The sequence below is a fragment of the Ustilago hordei genome (assembly GCF_900519145.1).
Source record: "Ustilago hordei strain Uho2 genome assembly, contig: UHO2_contig_07, whole genome shotgun sequence".
Taxonomy (NCBI): Eukaryota; Fungi; Basidiomycota; class Ustilaginomycetes; order Ustilaginales; family Ustilaginaceae; genus Ustilago; species Ustilago hordei.
In genome coordinates, this window is record NW_024545289.1 from 265935 (window position 1) to 285530 (window position 19596).

A 19596-nucleotide genomic window follows, 5' to 3' on the forward strand; every position below is an offset into this window, starting at 1 on the left:
GCAGCAATCTATCAAGGTTGCTCCTCATCATAGTGTGTGTGTTGTATCACCACTACCTGACATCCATAGGCACCCATAGCAGGTTAGCAGTCCAGATATAGATAGAACCGAAGGCAGTAGTCCACTGCAGTCCAGGGATCACTTCAAGCATCAAGTCAACACACTGGACACTCGTGTTGACGCCACCAACCTTATCACCAACACCATCAACCTCATTATCATCAACATCACCAATCTCAACACCAACACCATCAACCTCATCATCATCAACACTCACACCAGACCTTGGTGTCATCATAACATTGATATTGATCATGCCAAGCTACCCCTGAATGGAGTGTCCACAGAGGTCAGCCAAAACCTACAATAGTATATACAACAAACACCACCTGCTGTCACTGCGCAACTTGATAGTCACCAAGACCAAGACAATAGCTGTCACACAGTTTGATAGTCACTAAGTATCCCAACAGACCGACCTGGGTTTCAGGCGCGAGACCCCTGACAGCAGGCATCCCAGCCAAAGAGGGTGATAGCTCAACAACAGCATGGGCAATACTTGCCCAAAAAAGGTTGAGGGAATGCCCTCATCATCGGCAGTCATATGGCAGGCTCCTTGACATCATCAGCAAAAAATTGGCTCATCACCACCAAGAAAATATTTTCACAACGACGCCTGTGAGATTCGAACTCACGCCCTCAGAGAGGATATCCTTCCCCCAGCGCTTGCTGGTTGCTATTTTGAACGAAGTAGCAGGGATACGTGTTAACCACTCCACCAAAGCGTCTGTTGTGTGTACGTTATAAAAGTGCTAGCATATAGCTTTGGAAGGTTCTTGCTATGATCTCATAGGTCCAAAAAACAAAAAGTCAAGTCCGAGATAGAAGCTGTAGAAGATCATTAAATTGTTGAAGATTACGATCCAGTGACGACGCTAAGAGGTGACGCCAAGACGACGAGATCGGGGATCGGGGATAACCGGTCCTGTTAAGGATCGGGGATAACCGGTCCTGTTAAGGATCGGGAATAACCGGTCCTGTTAAGGATCGGGTACGCCCAAGTCCCGCTCGTTGTCAGGCTAGATCATTAAGTAGGAGTACTCCCACCTTCAGCATGTGCCGCTCAAATGTATATATATCTCACAGAGAGCACTTGGCTCTCGCCACATTCCTTCAGGTCAATTGAGTATATGTTTCTGCTGTAACAAAGTAGTGACATCGTACTTAGACCATCCCCGATCACCAGTATCGGGACCCGAAACGACTTCAGTTTCCAACAGAAATAAGCCTAGACGCCCTCTTACAAGCACAAGCAACAAGCAACAAGCAACAAGCCATTCGTTCTCGCAGTGAAATATCGCTCGCTGTACGATGAGTCCGCTGCTATGATAGCAAGAGGAGATGTTGTGTGCGGTGGTGGCATTAGCGCTGGTGTTGCTCGGAATAGCCACATGTCAATAAAGTGTGTGGAGGTGGAGGTATGCTTACTGAACTCAACCCCTTTTTTCTTGACACGCAAACGCTCATCACTGCACACCTAACTCACTCTTCACCATCATCAACCACGTCAAGACCATTTCCTCGCCACCCCTTTCCAATCGAGCCTCGAGCGCTCTTTGCTCTCGCATGCATTCACCCTAATCGTTGCTGGTGCTCTAGCGCCATACACAACACATCAAACAATCAAATTTGTGCTAGCATCGCCTTGGCACTCTTTGGCCAGCATGGCTTCTCAACTCCACCTCCACTTCTACACCTACACCCACGCCGTCGCTTCAGCTGCAGCCACCACCATTCTCACCTCCAGCTTCCCTTTCGACAATAACGCCCCTGGCAATCCAGGTAACGGTGGTGGAGGCGGCAACAACAACAACAACAACAACGGATCAGACGATAACCCCTCCATCCCACTCCCCAATCAACGAGCATTCGAAGGCCCATGGTTCTCCCAACAACTCAGCTTGTCCATCTTTATCGGACTCCTATCCTTTTCCATCTTCATTTTCGTCCGTCGTCGTAATGCCGCCCTCTTCGCACCACGTACAAAACTCAAAGGGTTCTCTCCACTTGACGACGCTCATGATGCCGGATATTTCGCATGGATTATGCCAACGCTCAAGACGGAAGAAATGCGGATCCTCCAAACGGTAGGGCTGGACGCTGCGATCTTGCTCAGCTTCTTGAAGATGGGCTTTTGGCTATTCTTCGGTTTAAGCTGTTGGAGCGTGGTTGTGTTGATGCCGGTGAATTATTGGCAGAACGGTGTGCTGGATGGAGTCAGTCCTGCGGAGGATAGGGATAATGCTACCGCCCCCAACAATAGGATAGATACAGTAACGGGTGTATGGACACAGTTGATCTTCGACACGCTCAAAGAAAAGCACGATGATCCACAGCAGCCACTACCGCAGTTACCGTTACCGGCAAAACCACCGCAAGCACAACTGTATCATGCCGTCCATCTGCTGTCGACGTATCTGTTTACGTTGTTGGCGATGAGGGCGATTTGGATCAATTATCAGCGATTTGTCCGGTCGAGACAGTTATACATCCTAGAGATTCTGGAATCCATCCCAGCAAGAACGGTCGAGATTAGGGACTTACCGACGCATCTCAGGGACGATAAAGCGCTAGCGGAGTACTTTGAGAACATGGATATGCCTGTAGAATCCACAGCGGTGGTGAGGAATACGGAAGGGTTATCGAGATTGTTGAATCAAAGATCGGATGCGTTGCATAGATTGGAAAAGACGTGGGTGAAGTGGCTGGCGAATCCAACGGATGCGGAAGGGTATGATCCGGAAAAGATTATGTTGTTGGCTGCCGGCGCTCATCGTGATGATCTGCCGTCTAGCGACGTTACCGATGATTTGGTGCGGATCAGTGTCGATGATCAGCGACCTTCGGGTGATGACCTCGAAAGCAGCCGTCTTCTCCCCTCCTCCAATACAACTGCCACAGTCTTCACCGGCGCAGACACCATCCACACGCACCGACCTCGCCCTACCATGCGCAAAACATGGTGGAACCCTCTCAGCGAAAGAATCGACGCAATTGACGAACTCACCCGTCAATTCAACGCTATCGATCGTGCCGTCCGGCGTCGACGCAAAACCGGTCGTTTCCCAGGCGGAAATGTCGGTTTCGTCACATTCTCCTCCGCCGCTTCGGCTCAAATCGCATCCCAAACAGTCCACTACCCCATCCCAGCATACTGCGCTACCAGCATGGCTCAAGAACCACGCGATATCATCTGGTCCAATATCAACCTTTCCAACAACGATCGCAGAGTTCGTCAGGTGTTAGTATCCATCTTTATCGTAGCAGTGTTGGTGTTCTATATTCCGCCACTGGTGTTTCTGGCGAGCTTTGTCTCGCCGGGTGCGATAGCAAAGTATGCTCCATGGTTAGATAGGTTGTTGGATACAGATGAAAGGCTGAGAGCGTTGGTTCAGAATAATTTGCCCTCGTTGGTGGTTATTGGTTTCAACGCACTTTTGCCGTTGGTGTTGGAATATAGTAGTTATTTGCAGGGCTTGAAGGCGAGGAGTTTGGTCGAGTACAGTGTGTTGAAGAAGTATTATCTGTTTTTGATGGTTTCGGTGGTGTTCATCTTCTTGATTGCAACGACGGCATGGGGTGTCTTGCAAGAGTTGGCGGAAAATCCAATGCGGGTGATTGACAAATTCGCTGCTTCCCTTCCCAAAGCAAGGTTCTTTTCGCTCTCATACGTCATCCTTCAGGGTATTGCGCTGCAGCCGTTACAGCTTCTCCAGCTGCCCACTTTGATCCTTCGCGGATTTTACCGATTGTTCTTAACCAGAACTCCGAGAGAATTCGCAGAACTCAACGCACCCCCAACCCTAGCTATGGGAAACGTCTATCCTCAAGCCCTACTCATCTTTACCCTTTGCATCCTCTACTCTATCGTCTCTCCTCTCATCGTCATTTTCGGTGCGATCTACTTCGGTATAGCGTACATTGTTAACAAGTATAAACTTCTCTACGTTTTCTACAAGCCTTACGAATCGCAGGGTCAAGCATGGCCTATTTCGGCATCAAGATGCATATGGGCACTCATTCTGTTCCACATTTTCCAATTTTCGCTGTTTAGCGTAAGGAAACAGTTACTGATGAGCACACTGATGCTGCCGTTGGTGATGTTTACGTTTTGGTTTAGTCAGCATTTGGAAAGTACGTTTGGGGGGTTGACAGAGCATGTTAACCTGAGTAGTGTGGTGGAGGTACTGAAGGAAAGGGAAGCAGATCCGGCGTTGGAAGGGTTAGCTCAGAATGGGCCACCGGCTGCGGCGACTAGTGGTGTTGCGAACCCCAGCGGCGGAGCAGGGGGTTCTGGGAGTGTAACGCCGAGTAGAAGCAAGCAGCTGTTATCGTTGGATCCGAGTCATAAGATCGATCCAGAGTTTACCAAACTCGCAATAAAGCGTTACTCCCACGACGAGGAGGATGAGACGCTGTTTGTCGCTCAAAGGGATACCAAAACTGACTACAGGGAGCCTCCAGGAGCGGGATACTACCCCGGAGTGCTGAATACGGGTAGAAGGAGATATGGGCATCCAGCGATTACAGGGATTTTGCCCGAACTGTGGTTGCCGATCTCGAAACACAGGTTGGAGGAGGGAGGAGAAGATGTCACCGCCCCTGATGATTTGGAGTCTAGAGCGACGGGAATGGCTTCTGCTACCACCTCCGCCCTTGGTGGCCCCCGCAGTTCGAGAAACGAAGAAGTGGGAGGAGACGCAGCCCAAACAGCAGCTAGAATTAGGGCCAGGGCTTTAAGTAAAGCCGAACCACTCATTCTTTCTCTTCGTAAGCGGAAGAGTAGCCTCATGTCTTCTCGACCCAGCTCTGCTGCTTCGCCCACACGTAGGGCTGGAGGACTACCACCCACTTTGGATGATGGAACTAGTGTAGATCGCTCTCAGGACTATCTGGACGAAGGAGATGCGGAAGGTTTCGGTGTATGGTCAGACGGTGTGTCGGGACCTCAAGGTAGCAGTTCTTCTGCTGCTGTAGGTGAAGCTCTGAGTGGAGGTTATGCGGTTGCTCCCGCACGAACACTGATTAAGCAGCAACAGGAGCAGGCTAGGCAGGGAGAAGATGGGGAATATGAGGGTGGTGGCGTGGATGAGGATGCAGAGGAAGGAGTGTACATTCATAGGTCGAATACGGCGAGAAGTAAGGGGGGGTGGGGGGTGGAAGGATGAAGTCGAGAAGGAGCGGTGTTCCTGGTGTTGGCAGTAGTGCAAGTGGGACTGGACCCGCCTACCACGACTGAGATCACAACTTTGCGCTCGACACAAATGAACAGTTTTGATGTTTATGGTCTCGGATAATTTACGAACCTATTCAAGAAGATGGAGTGTGTGTGCCAGCTGATGGCATTTTCACAGAGATTCAAATAAGACACACCAAATGTGTCTGCCCCGCGCTTAACCCCCAGAGGGGGCAGGACCCCATGCCCAGGGCCCCATGATAATGATATGCAATGCTACATAGAAGATAAAGGAGTCCTACAGATAGCCTTGATAAGCATATTGAAAGTGCTGTTGTGGTCCCAATCTGCTGAGTAGACACAGGTTGGGCATCAGAATTGTTTACTTGCACCTAGTCTTTGGTTGAGATTGCCACACTGAGAGCAGGTCTTTGATGTATATGCTCCTGGTTGTAAAAGCACTGTTGGCCACCCATGTTTATGCAGATAGCACAGATTGTGAGCAACATCATGGCATTTGACCAGCAAATGGTTGATGAAGTTGCAGTGTCCCCAACCCAGCAGCCTCCAACAGGTGTTTTGGTTCAAGTTCCCATTCTTCCTTTGTATCATCTTGTGAACCTCCATCCTTGGCATGATCACAATGTCAGATGAGGTTGCTAGATAGTTTGCCATCCAGCAATGTAGATCATCGATAAGCTGCTGCAGCTTTTTGCGGACCTTCTTTGAGCGCTTTGTCATAGGGTCTGCGCAGAAGACCCGAAATAGTTGAAGATGCGACAGAATTACCAGGAGCTTAGCCGAGATGCGAGAAGGCCGAGTCACCGAGAGGCCAAGGGATGTGCATGCATGATTGATGCATGGTGACCAATTAGGAGATGCTTGTGGGAGACAATGCCAAGACATGAAGGAGACAACACCAAGACATGAAGGAGACAACACCAAGACAACATGTGGTGCACACAGTCAGTAAGGCAGTGATAGGATATCTCATGGACACTTGACACTGTCTATAAACAGGCATCTTCATAGCCATAGTTCACAAGGAATCTCAAGCATTGCATCTACTATACACCTGTGCAAAAGGAGCTAGAACGTAGCCTGGATGAAGTGGTGTATTGCATAACTTCAACTGATTAAGAGTCTGAAGCTCTAAACCCTCCCCCTCACAATCACTACAGCCAACCATGGTGGATGAAACCAAACCTCAAGCCAGCACCAGTGAAACTGCCAAGAGATCCAAGAGAGTAAAGAAGGTGACAGTCATCTGACAGACACAGCCTGAAAACATAGCCAAAGATGACAATGAAATTGAGGATGAACTAGAATACAAATCTGACAACAACAATTTCGGCAAGCAATACAGCCTCTGTACCCAGGCTAAACTACCTGAGCCGGTGCCGAAGCTCACGTCCCAGAACTATTACAGTGTCAGCGGTCTCGCACCAGAAACCTGATATCTGTAATAGAACCATGTCTATCACAGATCCTGTCAAGATATGTGGTAGAGTGCTGTGTATTATTATTCTTGTTGAGATATGTTGTAGAAAAGCCTCTATGACTTTTCTTGCTTGAAGATGTAGTAGTGTGTTTGCTATTACAGGTTTTGACTGACTTCTGTGAACACTCCATCCAGAGGTAGCTTGGCATGATCAATAGCTATAGGAATGTTGTACTGACACCAAGGTCTGGTGTGAGTGTGATGGTTGGTGGTGCTGACATGAGTGTCCAGTGTGTCAACTGAGTGCTTGAGGTGATCCCTGGACCACAGTGGATGACTGCCTTTGGTTCTAATTATTATCTGGACTGCTGGTTACTATGAACCACCTTCAGACATCAGTGAGCAGTGATACAACACATGTGCTACAATGGAAGCAATCTACTGTGATTGCAACTTTGCTGACTGAATACTAAGTATACTTATGTGAAGTTATAGCTAGTAATATATGGTGTAGAGTGGATGGGGATCCACTTGACCACTTAGGATGAGAAGGTATGGTTATATACATCTTTGCAGTGTCACCTGTGACTCTGCTCTGGCTCTCTCTCCAGAGAGTACCCTCTTTGTCGAGCACTGTGGTAGAGGTCTCTACCAAGGCGTCTCCTCCTTGCTGGCCCCTGCTTCTCCTGCTCCTGGGTCGAGGAGAGCCAGCGCCATCTCATCGTTGATACTTCATCGTCGTGTAGGGCCCCTACCTCATCTGGTGGCGACCTCAGATGTCCTTGCCACTAATCTTTATCATGTGATCCACATTACTGTCATCATCCTACTGATCTTCTGTGAGATCTGCCATGTGATTATGATGCTACTGGCTCCAGCAGGCATTGCCATAAAGTCCCACTTGTGCTGATTTGGCTGAGACCTGCCATAACCCAACTCTACTACCAATTCAGCTGGGACCTGTTGTAACCCATCTCTACTACCAATTTGGCAGAGACCTGTCATAAACCTTCCCTACTACCAATCTCATTGAACTCTGCTGTAGACTCTCGTTTGGCCTGATTCCATGATTCCTGCACCACTCTTCAGGTGATTCTAGATCTTCCTGCACATCCGGTCCTATGACAAGGAGCAGGAAGGACAAGGGATGGAGTAGGAGCCAGGTAGATAAGGGTGGACAGAGAGGCCACACCCCTGCAAGGAGGAAGGCTGTGGTGAAGTCGACACCATGGCACCAAAATATATATATGCCCCTCCATCATAGTGAATGAGTGGATCCAGCATCCACTCTATTCTTAACTAAAGTATACTCTACTGTAACATATACTTAGTTGCTCTGTCACATAGTGCAATTGCAGGCTGTTGCTACTAAACCAAGCAGGTGTGTTGTACCACCCCTCACTGATGTCATCTGTAGGCAGTAGTTACTGTGGTCCAGATATCTATCTCACTGAAGGCAGTACTCATACTGCAGTCTGGGCTTTCCTCACCAATTTGCCATCTGATTGTCAACACCTTGAACACTCATGTTGAGTCAACAATTATCATCATGTATACTAAGTGTTCTGCAGCAAGCAGGAGCTGACTGTGCTGTGCTACCACTGAACTGAGTGTTCACAGTGGTTAGCCAAAACTCATCAAACAAACAACCCTTCAAGCAGTCTCAGTGAAAGTGGCTGACAGGTGCATACTCAAGAGCACTCACTGAAACTGGTTGAAATCAATCAAGCCAGTAGATTTCGGGTTCCAGGCACGCGACCGCTGACACATGGCTCCTCAGTTGCCATTGACTGCACTATCCACAAGATCATCATGCCTGCCGTCAAGCGATCTGTCATGATTGCTTCCATCTCGACCCGTGAACTGGTTACCAAGGACTTTGCAATGGAAGGAGACGAAGAGAAAATGCCAGCCTCGGCTCATCAGATGGCCCAGAACCTTGCCGGCATCCTCGCTTTGGTTACCTGCAAGGAGCCTCTGCGCATCAGCATGATCGCCAACGCCCGCATTTTGCTCCTCGCCAACGGCTTCACCGAGCAGAATTTGCCTGAACAGGCAATCATGGTCATCATGCAGGAGAACCTCGACCTGGAACGTCTCAACGTGACGATGCCATCTCTGTGGAAACCATCGACGTCGTCTTTGCACCGCCTACACATTCCATCTGGCTTTTCGCAGCACGGCCACCGCCCGATTGCCTTGGAAGTCATCACTGACGGCCAGCCTGGCGAGTTCGCTACAGCAACTTGAAGTGCTCCCAGTATGTGCTACCGGGGGAAAGAAACAGACCTGCGAGTAGGCATGCAATACCAACAAGCTCGGGGTGAGGACACTGTAGGACTCATGCACACTCGCAACGCCGATCGATCTCTTGACGTTTCAACTCGACGAAGCCAGCCTCACCCTTCGCAGCGGTGGCTTAGGTGCACCGGCTCAGCAAGCCGATTCAAAATCAGATGAGATGGGACATTTCCGTCCGTGCAACAGGATTACTTTTGTGTCAAGGAAGTATACCAATACATGCTAGAAAGGGGGGGATGGGAGGGGGAATCACTGGGTTGGACCAGTCGAGGTATCAAATGTGCAAAGAAACAATGCTAACCAAGAGAACAACAAAAAAACTAGGTGACGGGGAGGTGGGGGGGAGGGGGGGATGTTGAACCATTACTTTTATGCGAATGCGTGACGATGACTATAGGAAGAGAGTGAAACTTCATGAGTTGCTTTGAATGTTTGCGCTGGGCGCAGCAGAAGTTTTAGCATCCCTCCCCTCTTAAGGGGAGGGGGCTTAGAACAACCAAGCGACGAACTTGCCCCACTGAGTAGTCGGAACCTTTTCCTGCACCTCATCTTTTGGATTCAACCTGCCCGAATCCAAATCGACCTCTGACAACTTGACCACTTTCGTCTTATGCCATAGTTTCCAGCCCAGCCATGGTACAAAAAAGGCGGGTATGCCGATGTAGCTTGTCAAGAATCCGCTTGCTGTGAAGTGCAGGAACGTCGACCATCCTGAGAATATGATAACTAAGCCGCACATGATTATACTAAACCAACTTGCATACGGCTGTAACCTCGCTCGATATGGGAGGGCATTGCGATCGTATCCTTGCAGAACACATGCCTTCCGAAAACGGAGATATGCAACGCAGCTTGTGCCCCAAGCAAACAGTCCTGCTACTGCTGACAATGCGGACAGCCAGGAAAAGACCGTTCCACCCCCTTTGCTGACTCCAAGGAATGCGAGGGCGCCCAGCAGCCAAGAAAATAAAACCGCGACATATGGTACTCCCCTCCTGTCAACCTTGCTGAAGATAGCAGGGCTCTGGCGGTCCAGGGACATCGCGTACAGAGTTCTCGAGGCCACGTAAATGTAGGATGATCCTGCCGAGAAGGCCGAAATCAGCACGACGGCATTAAAGATAGAGGGTAAGGTGTGGATACCAGCCTTTTGCATCGCTATTACCCACGGAGAGGCTCCAGTGTAACTGCCCTCGTTCTGAAGTCCGGGATCGTTGAAGGGGACAACGAGGCCCATAATTGCGATGCCGAGGATGTAGAAAAACAGGATGCGATAGAGTACTCGTCCAGCCGCTTTTGGGATCTGAGTAGAAGGGCTTTTTGCCTCGGCTGCGGTCAAGACGCAGACCTCCGTCCCAATGTAGGTGAAAGCCGCTTGGATCAAAGCCGAGAAGAAACCAAGGAAGCGACCTTCACTACCCAGGATAGCATTATACTGGTTGAACGCACCCGGATCCTTCCAGTACCTGAATCCCAACCTATCCTTCGTCGGACCTCCACCCAAATCGATCACCAGACCGAAAATGATCAACGCTACAAATGCCATCAGCTTAATCGTTGACGTGACTACTTCTGATTCACCATAGATGTTGACTCCAGCAAAGTTAAGTACTGCACCGGCAACCATCATGATACTGATCCATGCGGCAATGTTGATGTCTGCGTTCCAGTAGCCAATGACGGCTGAAGCGGCACTAAGCTCGGAAGCCCAACCAATAGCGTAGCACCACCAGTAGTTCCATCCGAGAGCCATTCCAAGCGAAGGGTCGACGAATCGGGAAGCAAAGTGCATGAATGAACCTGAGACGGGGAGGTAAGAGGACATCTCTGCGAGACCTTCCATAACACCGAAAATCATCATACCGGTGATGATGTAGGCAAGGAGAACACCGACGGGACCAGCGTTGGCGAGGGCGATACCGGATCCGACGAACAAGCCAGTGCCGATACCTCCACCGATACCAATCATTTGGATGTGGCGCGAGCTAAGCTTACGAGAGACAGCACCGACGCCGGATTGACCAGCGGGAATGTCGAAGGGGGAAGGATTGCAGGTGGATTTAGCTTGCTCGCCACCGGCAAGAGAGGCTGTTTTAGATGCATCGCCTTCGTTGCAAGGTGTGGCGGCGGCGGTGGAGGCGGCGGTGGAGGGGTAGGACTTGGGAACGCTAGCGATTGCGTCGTTGTCAAATGACTGTTTGGCGGACGACATTATGAGAAGCTCTCCTCCTGACACTGGGGGTGACAGATCCTTGGAGAGTTGACGAAAGGAGGGGGTAATGATGTGGAGAGGAGGAAGGATGGGGATGTGAAGGGAAGGGCTAGTTTTATTCAATTGGCCCTCACCCAATCAATCTTTCCTCGAACCTGGGGGAGGAAGAGTCGCACAATCACACCTAAGACTATCCACATGGCAACATGATTCGGATTTGGATTCAACCGGCAATCCATCAACACCATGGCGCCATATCCAGCATGAATCCCACCTACTCAAAAGAAGAATTAGGATGCATTGATGATTGGTCCAATCCTGGTGGGAGGCAAATGGCGCAAAACGTAGGGAAGGGGATCACGACATTTCGATCCAATCGAAACACAACATCACAAAAAAAGGTTTGCACGGTCCAGAAAAGAAGATTTCTCGATGCATCTTTCTCCCCCTCCGGTTGTCCGGTTCTTTACCGAATCTTGGACATGCCTCCTCAGCTGGGTTGCAATGCAGCATTGACATTCGACTTGCGAGGTGACTTGATACTGAAGCTCGATCGTCGTGCTAGAGAAATTAGGAGATGGCTTTCTCGCCTCTCTTTGCGAATTTTTTTTGCCTTGGTTTATTTCCCGGGATCGGAGAATTTTCTCCTTGCTCGCCCTTGACCCTTCCTCTCTCCATTGATGATGTCCTTGCTACTTTTCATGCCCGTATTTGCAAGATCCGCTTGGAGTATCATCAAATAAGCTCCTTTGGTCTGACCAGATCATCTCCAGAGGACAAGCAAACGTGGGGACAATTGATGGCGAGTAAAGTCCATCAATGGAAAGAATGCTGAATTTAGATCTCCCTGCTCGTTTGGTAAAAGTTTTCGGAAATTTTTTCCTCAGCTTGGCCGGGTAAGCCATGTGTCGAATAATGCGCCGCCGTTCTTCTCTTCCGCTCAAACCATCGAATCCGGAACATCGGGCATCCCGATCGTCATCGCATCATTCACGATGAAAAGAGCTCAAATGACGCAAAGCAGCCCACTTGTCCACCAGCTCAATTGGAACAAGCACGTCTTGGTTCAAAAGCAAGGTCGCAAGGTCTCATTGCATGTGTCCATGTGTCCGTAAGGGTAGAGACGCCACACACGTTCCTGAAAAGCACGGGTAAGCAGTGATGCGAAAACAATGAGATTGAGATTGCTGATGATGAGAATGCGGTTGCTGCGAGAAAAAATTAATGCTTTGAATGGTACATGGAACAATGATATGAGCAAGCCGAGAAGAAAGGATCGCCGCGGTATACTGGAGAGAAAGTTGGCAATCAAAGCGAGGACGGCGACAAGAAGAGACCGGAAATCGAAGTAGGTCGAATTCAACTTCAGAAGGAAACATTCCACTGCCATCGATCCTCCTGGAACCCTTCTGCCGTATCTGACAGCAGAATTTGACGACGCTTCTGCACGTACACCGTCAGATCTGTCACCTTTTGGCGCAACTCCGGAATCGTCTTTGGCTCCACCGGCTTCTCCAGCTGCTCTGAGAGATCCTCCACCGCTTTCTCCAAATCACGCTGATTGTCTTCAAACAACTCAGTCATATTGTCCCTCGCCAAGTAATACGCCATGCAATACGTCCATTTGAGCGTCATACGACACTCGGTCAACGTATCCACCGCCTTCTTCAGAAACTGCACCTCGATCCACGTCAACCCAGTGGAAATTTGCATCTCTTCCATCTTCTTCTCCGTCCTCCCGTACAGATCACGGTCCAACTTGGCCGACTGTTCGTGGTTAGCATATCGGTTGAAGTAGTGCAGGTATCGTTCGAGCTGAGCCCTTGACTTGGCCTGCGAATCGCGTGCTTCGGAGCCACTCTTCTCATCGTATCGGTTGCAGTTGTACCACGAGTTTCCGTGTTCCGACCAGGGTCCGGCACAGATCCAGCACCATTCGTACTTGCACTTGCGGCAAGTCATGTGGTTGCATCCACCGTTCTTTTCGATGGTCGACGTGCATTTGGGACACTCTTTCGTGTTGGCAGAGATCCAGTTGGCTGTTTCGCTATCGTCTTCGCACTTCTTGAGCCAAAGCTTGGCGACGGGACAGATGGCGGGAGCGTGAGCTGCATTGCCGCAGCCAAAGCAGAAAGCATGGCCGCAATCGCATGCTACCGAAGGAACAATCTTGTTGAGCGATTTGTTCGAGACGTGGCATTCAACTGCAAGCTCGCAGTTGGGCGCGGGACACCAGCGAAGGATGGCGCTGTCGTCGACATAGGTGCGGTTGAGCAAGATCTTGTAGCGTTCAAACACCTCTGGCCTGACAACCAGTCCGACAGTGCGCTCGTCCACAACCAGGTTGCACTTCTCGCGCATACACTGGACACGCCTCGACTCGCCCTCTTCTCGGATCTTCTGCCCCAAGTATTGCCCATAGCAGTCGCGGCAAAAGCGGTGGCCACATGCAAGCGCCAGCGTCTCCATCTTGCCACTCGGCTCATCGCCCGAACTTGTGAAGCACACTTGGCAGGTGAAATCGGGCAGCATCTGGAGCTTGGGTCGCGATGGATCCTCGAGCACGCCAGCTTCGAGTTTGACCTTGTCCGGTGAGTCCATGTATCGTTCGATGAGGCGCTCCTTGTTCCAGCCAAAGTGACGTAACAGGATGGCCGCGTCGGTGTCTTTGATCATGAACATGCTGGCGACGTGCTCGACTTCTTTCTGCTGTGCTTCTTCGATCGAGCCGACCGTATGGGACTTGTACTCGACCTCGTAGCTCTTTGCCCGATCGGCTGCTGGATCGGCGCCGGCGAAAGCGTCATCGGCTACGCCGAAGCCAAGCTCCTCATCTTGCTCTTCCTCATCCGAGTCGCCAGCGAAGTCGCCGTATGTCGAGTCCTCGTCCATGGTATCCTCGACATCGTCGTCGAGGAGGTACTCGTCGCTGAGATCCGACATAGTGTATGCGTTGTTTGCGTCGTTGGACGCTATGAAGTGGGCGTAGGAAGGCTGGTGAGACGGCCTGAACGAGACCTGGGTAGAGCTCTGAGTTGAACGCTTCGTCGCGAGGGGATGTAGACCGTTTCTCCTTCGTATAGCTGTTTCGAATGGCGCGCTTGAGCCAGATCGTCGCTAAAGGCGATGACTGCAGCTCCAATATCGGGAGCGCGAGAATGGGGGATTGATGGGATGCGATGCTGAACTATTGCTGAACTTGCTGAGTGCCGTCTAGATGATCGAGACTATTGCGAGAGCTATGCTAGGCTGTGATAAAGCGATGACTTGCTGGAGGACGAAGCTCGTTGATGCGATACAATATGCGGTAAGATCCGACCTGTGCTTACTGCTGCAGTATGCGATGATGACTTTTGTAAGAAGTATGCAATGCTAGTTGCAGGATTGTTATGGATCGATGCAGGCAGCTATATGCGATGTGGCGATAAGGTGAGAAGTGCGACGCGGATTCGAATGCCCAAAATGCTGAGAGAGTGATGAAAGTGCTGAGTCAAGAGCAGAGTCGAAGCCAGGAGAGCGGGTGAAGGTGGGTTGAATGCAGGATTCGTGGACGAGTGAGAGAGGGTGTGTGTGTGAGAGAGTGAGAGTGAGAGAGAGTGTGATTGAAGGTGAAAGGAGATCGGCTGGGCGCAGCAAGTCAAGTGGAGTTAAGCTATCGAGGACCTCATCGAAATCATGAAATCCGACAGTCAGTCACGCTTGAAAGACGCTTGAAAGATACGTGAGCAGCTGCTGCTGTTGCGCTCAGCCAGCCAACGGTTGGTGACTGACTCTGTGACTGAGTTACTCAAAAGTGTCACTCTGACGCGCATTTTCATGCATACTGATCCAGCGTCAATCTTACATCCTACGCAAATCCATATAGCAACTCCGCTACAGCGCATACGATTCGTGACCGTATCTCATCGCTGGCTATCAGTGCTGTCGCTTCACTGACCCGGCATCACGCTATCTAGATAACATGAGCGCTACCATTGAAACAGTATCTCTCTCCACGCTCAAGCATCGTCAACCCGCAACGAGTGAAGGCACGTCAAGCAGGCATACATAGCAAAGTCACACAAGGTCAGGCTGCTGTTGCGGTGGTGTAAGAAACCATCTGTGCTGATACTGGTACGGCTTCGACAAGCTCGCTCATAGACGTGACCAACACTGATCTCAAAGAATATTCGAAGCGACAAACAGCACACAGAGCAAAGACGATAGATGGTACAGCAAGGCATGGATTTAGATCCGTCTCTAAAGCATGATGTTTTTTTGAGGTCAAACATGAGGGGTACGGTTAATGAGAGTACACAGTGCATCGGCGCAAATGCACAAGCCAGAGTTTCCACTTGAGCAACGTTATGGATTGCTTGCTTAGTGAATGCAACTCGGGATCGCGCCTACACCACTGAGACCAAGGATGCAAAACTAAAGATAAACAGCCGAGAAAGGGCGATTTACTTCTGAGCGGCAACACGGGCCTGGAGACGGAGGTTCTGCTCGAGCGGACCGTGGTTGTTGATGTACTGGAGGTAGCAACCGTCCTTGAGGATACGGTTCGACTGCTTGGCCTCGGCGTACTGCTCTCGGTTCATGTTGGTGAAACCCCACTTCTTCGAGATGATGATCTTTTGACGACCAGCGAACTTGTATCGCGATCGACGAAGAGCCTCGAGAACGACGGCCTTGTTGCTGTCACGCGAACGGACGGAAAGCAGGATCTGGCCAATGTTGACACGCGCAACGGTACCGTAGGGCTTGCCGTAAGCACCACGCATACCAGTCTGGAGCCTATCGGCACCAGCGCACGAAAGCATCTTGTTGATGCGGATAACGTGGAAGGGGTGGACACGAACACGAAGGTGGAACGAGTCCTTACCCGAGGTCTTGGTGATGTACTTGTTGGCACAGATACGGGCAGCCTCTAGGGCCTCTGAAGTAATCTGCTGGTGCTCATCGCAGACAAGGTGAGCGCAGAAGGGGAAGTCATCGACCGAAGCCTTCTTACGGCCAAGATCATAAATGCGGATCTGTAGAGGAGAAACGATGGCAGCAGAGCGTCAATGCAAAATGTCAGTGGTGAGTTCACGCGGAAATGGTGTCGAGATGCAATAGCAGAAGGGACCAGTGAGATCCAGCGTGCCAGCAGACGGTTAGCGTGATCGCCAAACCAAGGTCAAGGACCAGATATTCGTGATGATTCCCCTCCTCGTCATGCCCTGGTCAAATCGATTACGGGTTGTCCACCGTACAGACCCAGTCCGGGTGAAACCCAAACCATTTACATCATCTACAGCTGATACGTCATGTATACCTGACAGGGCTTTGTTGATGTCAATCGATGCCATGCAGTGCTGTGATGTTTCTTCCCGTTCTTCGGCTCCTTGTCTGAGTACGTATCAAGCTGTGTGTCCAACTTCAAGGCTGCATCTCTCCTATCCGCTCCCGACAGCTGATGTTGGGTCCATCTGATGTCCTGTTCATCAACATCAACTTGTATCAACCAGCAATGTTGTTGCCGTGCTTTGCTTGTCGATCTGTTCTCTGACTTCAATTGTCCACATCCATGCCATGTCATGCTTGTTGTGTTTGGATCCAGCGCTGCTGATACAGCTGACACGTCTGAATCGTTTGGTTTGCTAATGCTGATGCTGCGTGTTATACATACCTTGGAGTCGGGGACACCACGGTTGTACCTCGACTTGGGGAAGGGCTTGTTCTTGCAGTAGCGATAGCAGCGGGCAGGTCGTCGTCCCATCTTGAATACTGTTGTCGATTGAAGTTGGTGGGGCGATGAAGGTTGTAAAGAGATGAAGGGAGCCGGTTGCAAAAGGTCGAAAGGGATACCCAAAGTCAGTTGACTGTTGCAGTTACTGATTTTGGAGCTAATGTCTCGATAGACTGCGCGGGAAGCCGATATCAGATCGAGAGATAATGCGTCTCTGTCTTTATATAGTGATGCTGAATTTCGGGCGGTGTAGCATGTGTTGTCGGCGATAACTTACCTTTCTTGAGGGGTTGATGAGTCGGTGGAGGAGAAGAGGCAGGAGGATGCAGGCGGTTCAGCAGTGGCGACAACCTCGAAACGCTCTCACTCTCTGCTTGCTGATCGCTGCCAACCAGTCTCTCGCAACTCAGCCTCAGCGCAGCGCTTCTCCAGCGAGATACAGGCGCTGCTGCCTCAAATTGCATGCCATGCCTCTCTTCCAGTCTTTGCTGTGTTCGTCCAACTGGAGCCCACGGCCTTGTGTGTGACCTCACGGCTCCTGGTGCCCACTGTCCTTATATCCGAGCCATTGAGCCTGTTATCGAATCGGCAATCCAATCTCTATTGTGACTGTTCTGCAGCCTTATTATTCTCAGTCCTAGCGTGAATACAAACATTATAGCTGTTTGGGACATCGGCCGAGTCTACTTCAGGTCTTTTTCTATTTTTTCAATATTTTTCGATTTTCTTCGGCAGCGACGAATAACGAATTTGTATTCCTCCCTCAGCCAGACTCAATGAGCGTGGCACTGATTTCCACAAGATGAGAGATTCAGCGAGAGGCAACAGTTCGTCGATTCTTCGAGAGAGTTGTGAGCAGGCAAAGACGGATTGCGGATGCGAAGGTCAGTTGTGTGTTAGGAGAGTGCCTGCCAGTGTGAGTGCGAGTCCGGTGAGTGTTGGCGCCGATTCGAGATTGAGGTCGACATCGCTAGTCGCTATCGCTTCTTCCGCCTTACCATCAAGGCCACCCCCAATACATACGTCAAGGTTAGTATCAGCATATTCAACATGCTCTCGACTTGCAAACAAGACGCACGCACGCAGGATTCGTTCAATCGCATCCTCCCAATGGCAATGACAGACGGCACTTGGTGGACTTGACACTTGGACACAGCAGTCAAAAGGTTGTTACTTCTATCATGGATATGATGATGCTCTGGTGGCGAGCATTGCAGTCGTAGAGCTCTTTTCGTTGCGGCTTTGATGAGACTTGTACTGACTTCATCGATCCTTTTTGCTACACCTATACTGAAACCTTGAATTGAATCGCACGCAAAATCTCTGCACCTAACTCGACTCGACTTGGCTCTACTCTGCACCCAACCTGACATCTGCATCACCTCACACCGCACTCTCGACCTTGTCCTTCTACCATCGCCAATTCGCACACTTCACATCGCATCGCATCACCCCGACTCTACCATCCCTCTCGCACATCCCGACTCTTGACTCCGTTGCACACCAAAAGATGCCTACCCACCTCTCCAAGACCCGAAAGCACCGTGGACACGTTTCCGCCGGTAACGGTCGTGTCGGCAAGCACCGCAAGCATCCAGGTGGTCGTGGTCTCGCCGGTGGTCAGCACCACCACCGTACCAACATGGACAAGTACCACCCTGGTTAGTATCTGCCATTAGAAAGCATGCAGTATTCACTCGATGACCGTCCACCAGCGATACAGCGACACAACAGGAAGAATCGAATACTGTCAGGGCGGTCAGATAATAGGAAGGAGAAGCAAATCAAAGACTGGACGGTTTGGCTGTCGAACGGATTAGACGGAGTCACGCAGCATCATGTTCGCATGGGCAGGACATGGCAGAATCTTGATCAAAAGCCCATGGCACATCGCAAGCAGGATTAGGAGGTGGCATTGTCGATCTGCCGCAAGCTAGATCATGCGTTCGTTGCTTGCTTTCACCTTTGATAGTGTAGCGAAGACAATCAGGACACGTTGAAGGTGGCTCACGGCGACCTTGGAACGAGTTTCGGGCAGAGAACCAAGAAGGTGCAGCTTCCGGACTATTGCTGCTGGAAATTGGCTGGCTCAATCTGGCTGCTGGACGATCATCGTTGAGAGAATGCTATTTTGACGCATCGCATACGCAGTACGAACATCCTTATTGATAACTCGTCTCCTCGCCTTTTACACTCTCACCTCCACTCCAACAGGTTATTTCGGTAAGGTCGGTATGCGTCACTTCCACTTGACCCGCAACTCCTCCTACCGTCCCGTTGTCAACCTTGACAAGCTCTGGACTCTTGTCCCCGCTGAGCAGCGCAAGGGTTTGACCGCCTCTTCCACCGAGGTCCCCGTCATTGACACCCTCGCTGCCGGTTACGGCAAGGTTCTCGGCAAGGGTCGTCTCCCTGCTCTCCCCTGCATCGTCAAGGCTCGTTGGGTCTCGTCGCTCGCCGAGAAGAAGATCAAGGAGGCTGGCGGTGTTGTCAAGCTCGTTGCCTAATTTTGGACAACGATGGACTTGGTAGCATTCTCTTTCTCTCCCTTTTTCTCGTCTCGATCTATTGTAACACTTCCCGATAGGCATACACCGCGGATATGATGGTGTGATGCAGCGTCTTTCGCGGTTTTTACAGATTTGTTCAGCTTGCTGCATCAGGGTAACGTTAGCTAGCGAGTTATCTTCTTT

At 50.5% G+C, this 19596-nt stretch overlaps 6 protein-coding genes and 1 non-coding gene across 7 annotated transcripts; 3 read left to right on the top strand and 4 right to left on the bottom strand.

Annotated features, from left to right (window-relative positions):
- Nucleotides 1-670: 670 nt before the first annotated feature.
- On the bottom strand, nt 671-788 carry tRNA-Ser(GCT). The gene has a single exon. It is a non-coding gene; the product is annotated as a tRNA-Ser (tRNA).
- Nucleotides 789-1724: 936 nt separating this feature from the next.
- On the top strand, nt 1725-5228 carry UHO2_03886 (uncharacterized protein; the record flags this gene model as incomplete). The annotated part of the gene is made up of 1 exon (XM_041559843.1): nt 1725-5228. One exon carries the CDS (start codon nt 1725-1727, stop codon nt 5226-5228), a length of 3504 nt encoding a protein of 1167 aa, XP_041415777.1.
- Nucleotides 5229-8489: 3261 nt separating this feature from the next.
- On the top strand, nt 8490-8927 carry UHO2_03887 (uncharacterized protein; the record flags this gene model as incomplete). The annotated part of the gene is made up of 1 exon (XM_041559844.1): nt 8490-8927. One exon carries the CDS (start codon nt 8490-8492, stop codon nt 8925-8927), a length of 438 nt encoding a protein of 145 aa, XP_041415778.1.
- A 538-nt stretch (nt 8928-9465) lies between these two features.
- On the bottom strand, nt 9466-11190 carry UHO2_03888 (putative general amino acid permease; the record flags this gene model as incomplete). The annotated part of the gene is made up of 1 exon (XM_041559845.1): nt 9466-11190. One exon carries the CDS (start codon nt 11188-11190, stop codon nt 9466-9468), a length of 1725 nt encoding a protein of 574 aa, XP_041415779.1.
- A 1365-nt stretch (nt 11191-12555) lies between these two features.
- UHO2_03889 (putative Ariadne-1 protein) lies at nt 12556-14133 on the bottom strand (the record flags this gene model as incomplete). Its single annotated transcript, XM_041559846.1, has 1 exon — nt 12556-14133. One exon carries the CDS (start codon nt 14131-14133, stop codon nt 12556-12558), a length of 1578 nt encoding a protein of 525 aa, XP_041415780.1.
- Nucleotides 14134-15632: 1499 nt separating this feature from the next.
- Nucleotides 15633-16933, bottom strand: UHO2_03890 (putative RPL10 - 60S large subunit ribosomal protein L10; the record flags this gene model as incomplete). Its single annotated transcript, XM_041559847.1, has 2 exons — nt 15633-16205; nt 16844-16933. The coding sequence occupies 2 exons, from the start codon at nt 16931-16933 to the stop codon at nt 15633-15635; spliced, it is 663 nt and encodes a 220-aa protein (XP_041415781.1).
- A 1480-nt stretch (nt 16934-18413) lies between these two features.
- Nucleotides 18414-19410, top strand: UHO2_03891 (putative RPL28 - 60S large subunit ribosomal protein L27a.e; the record flags this gene model as incomplete). The annotated part of the gene is made up of 2 exons (XM_041559848.1): nt 18414-18564; nt 19118-19410. 2 exons carry the CDS (start codon nt 18414-18416, stop codon nt 19408-19410), a joined length of 444 nt encoding a protein of 147 aa, XP_041415782.1.
- Nucleotides 19411-19596: the final 186 nt, after the last annotated feature.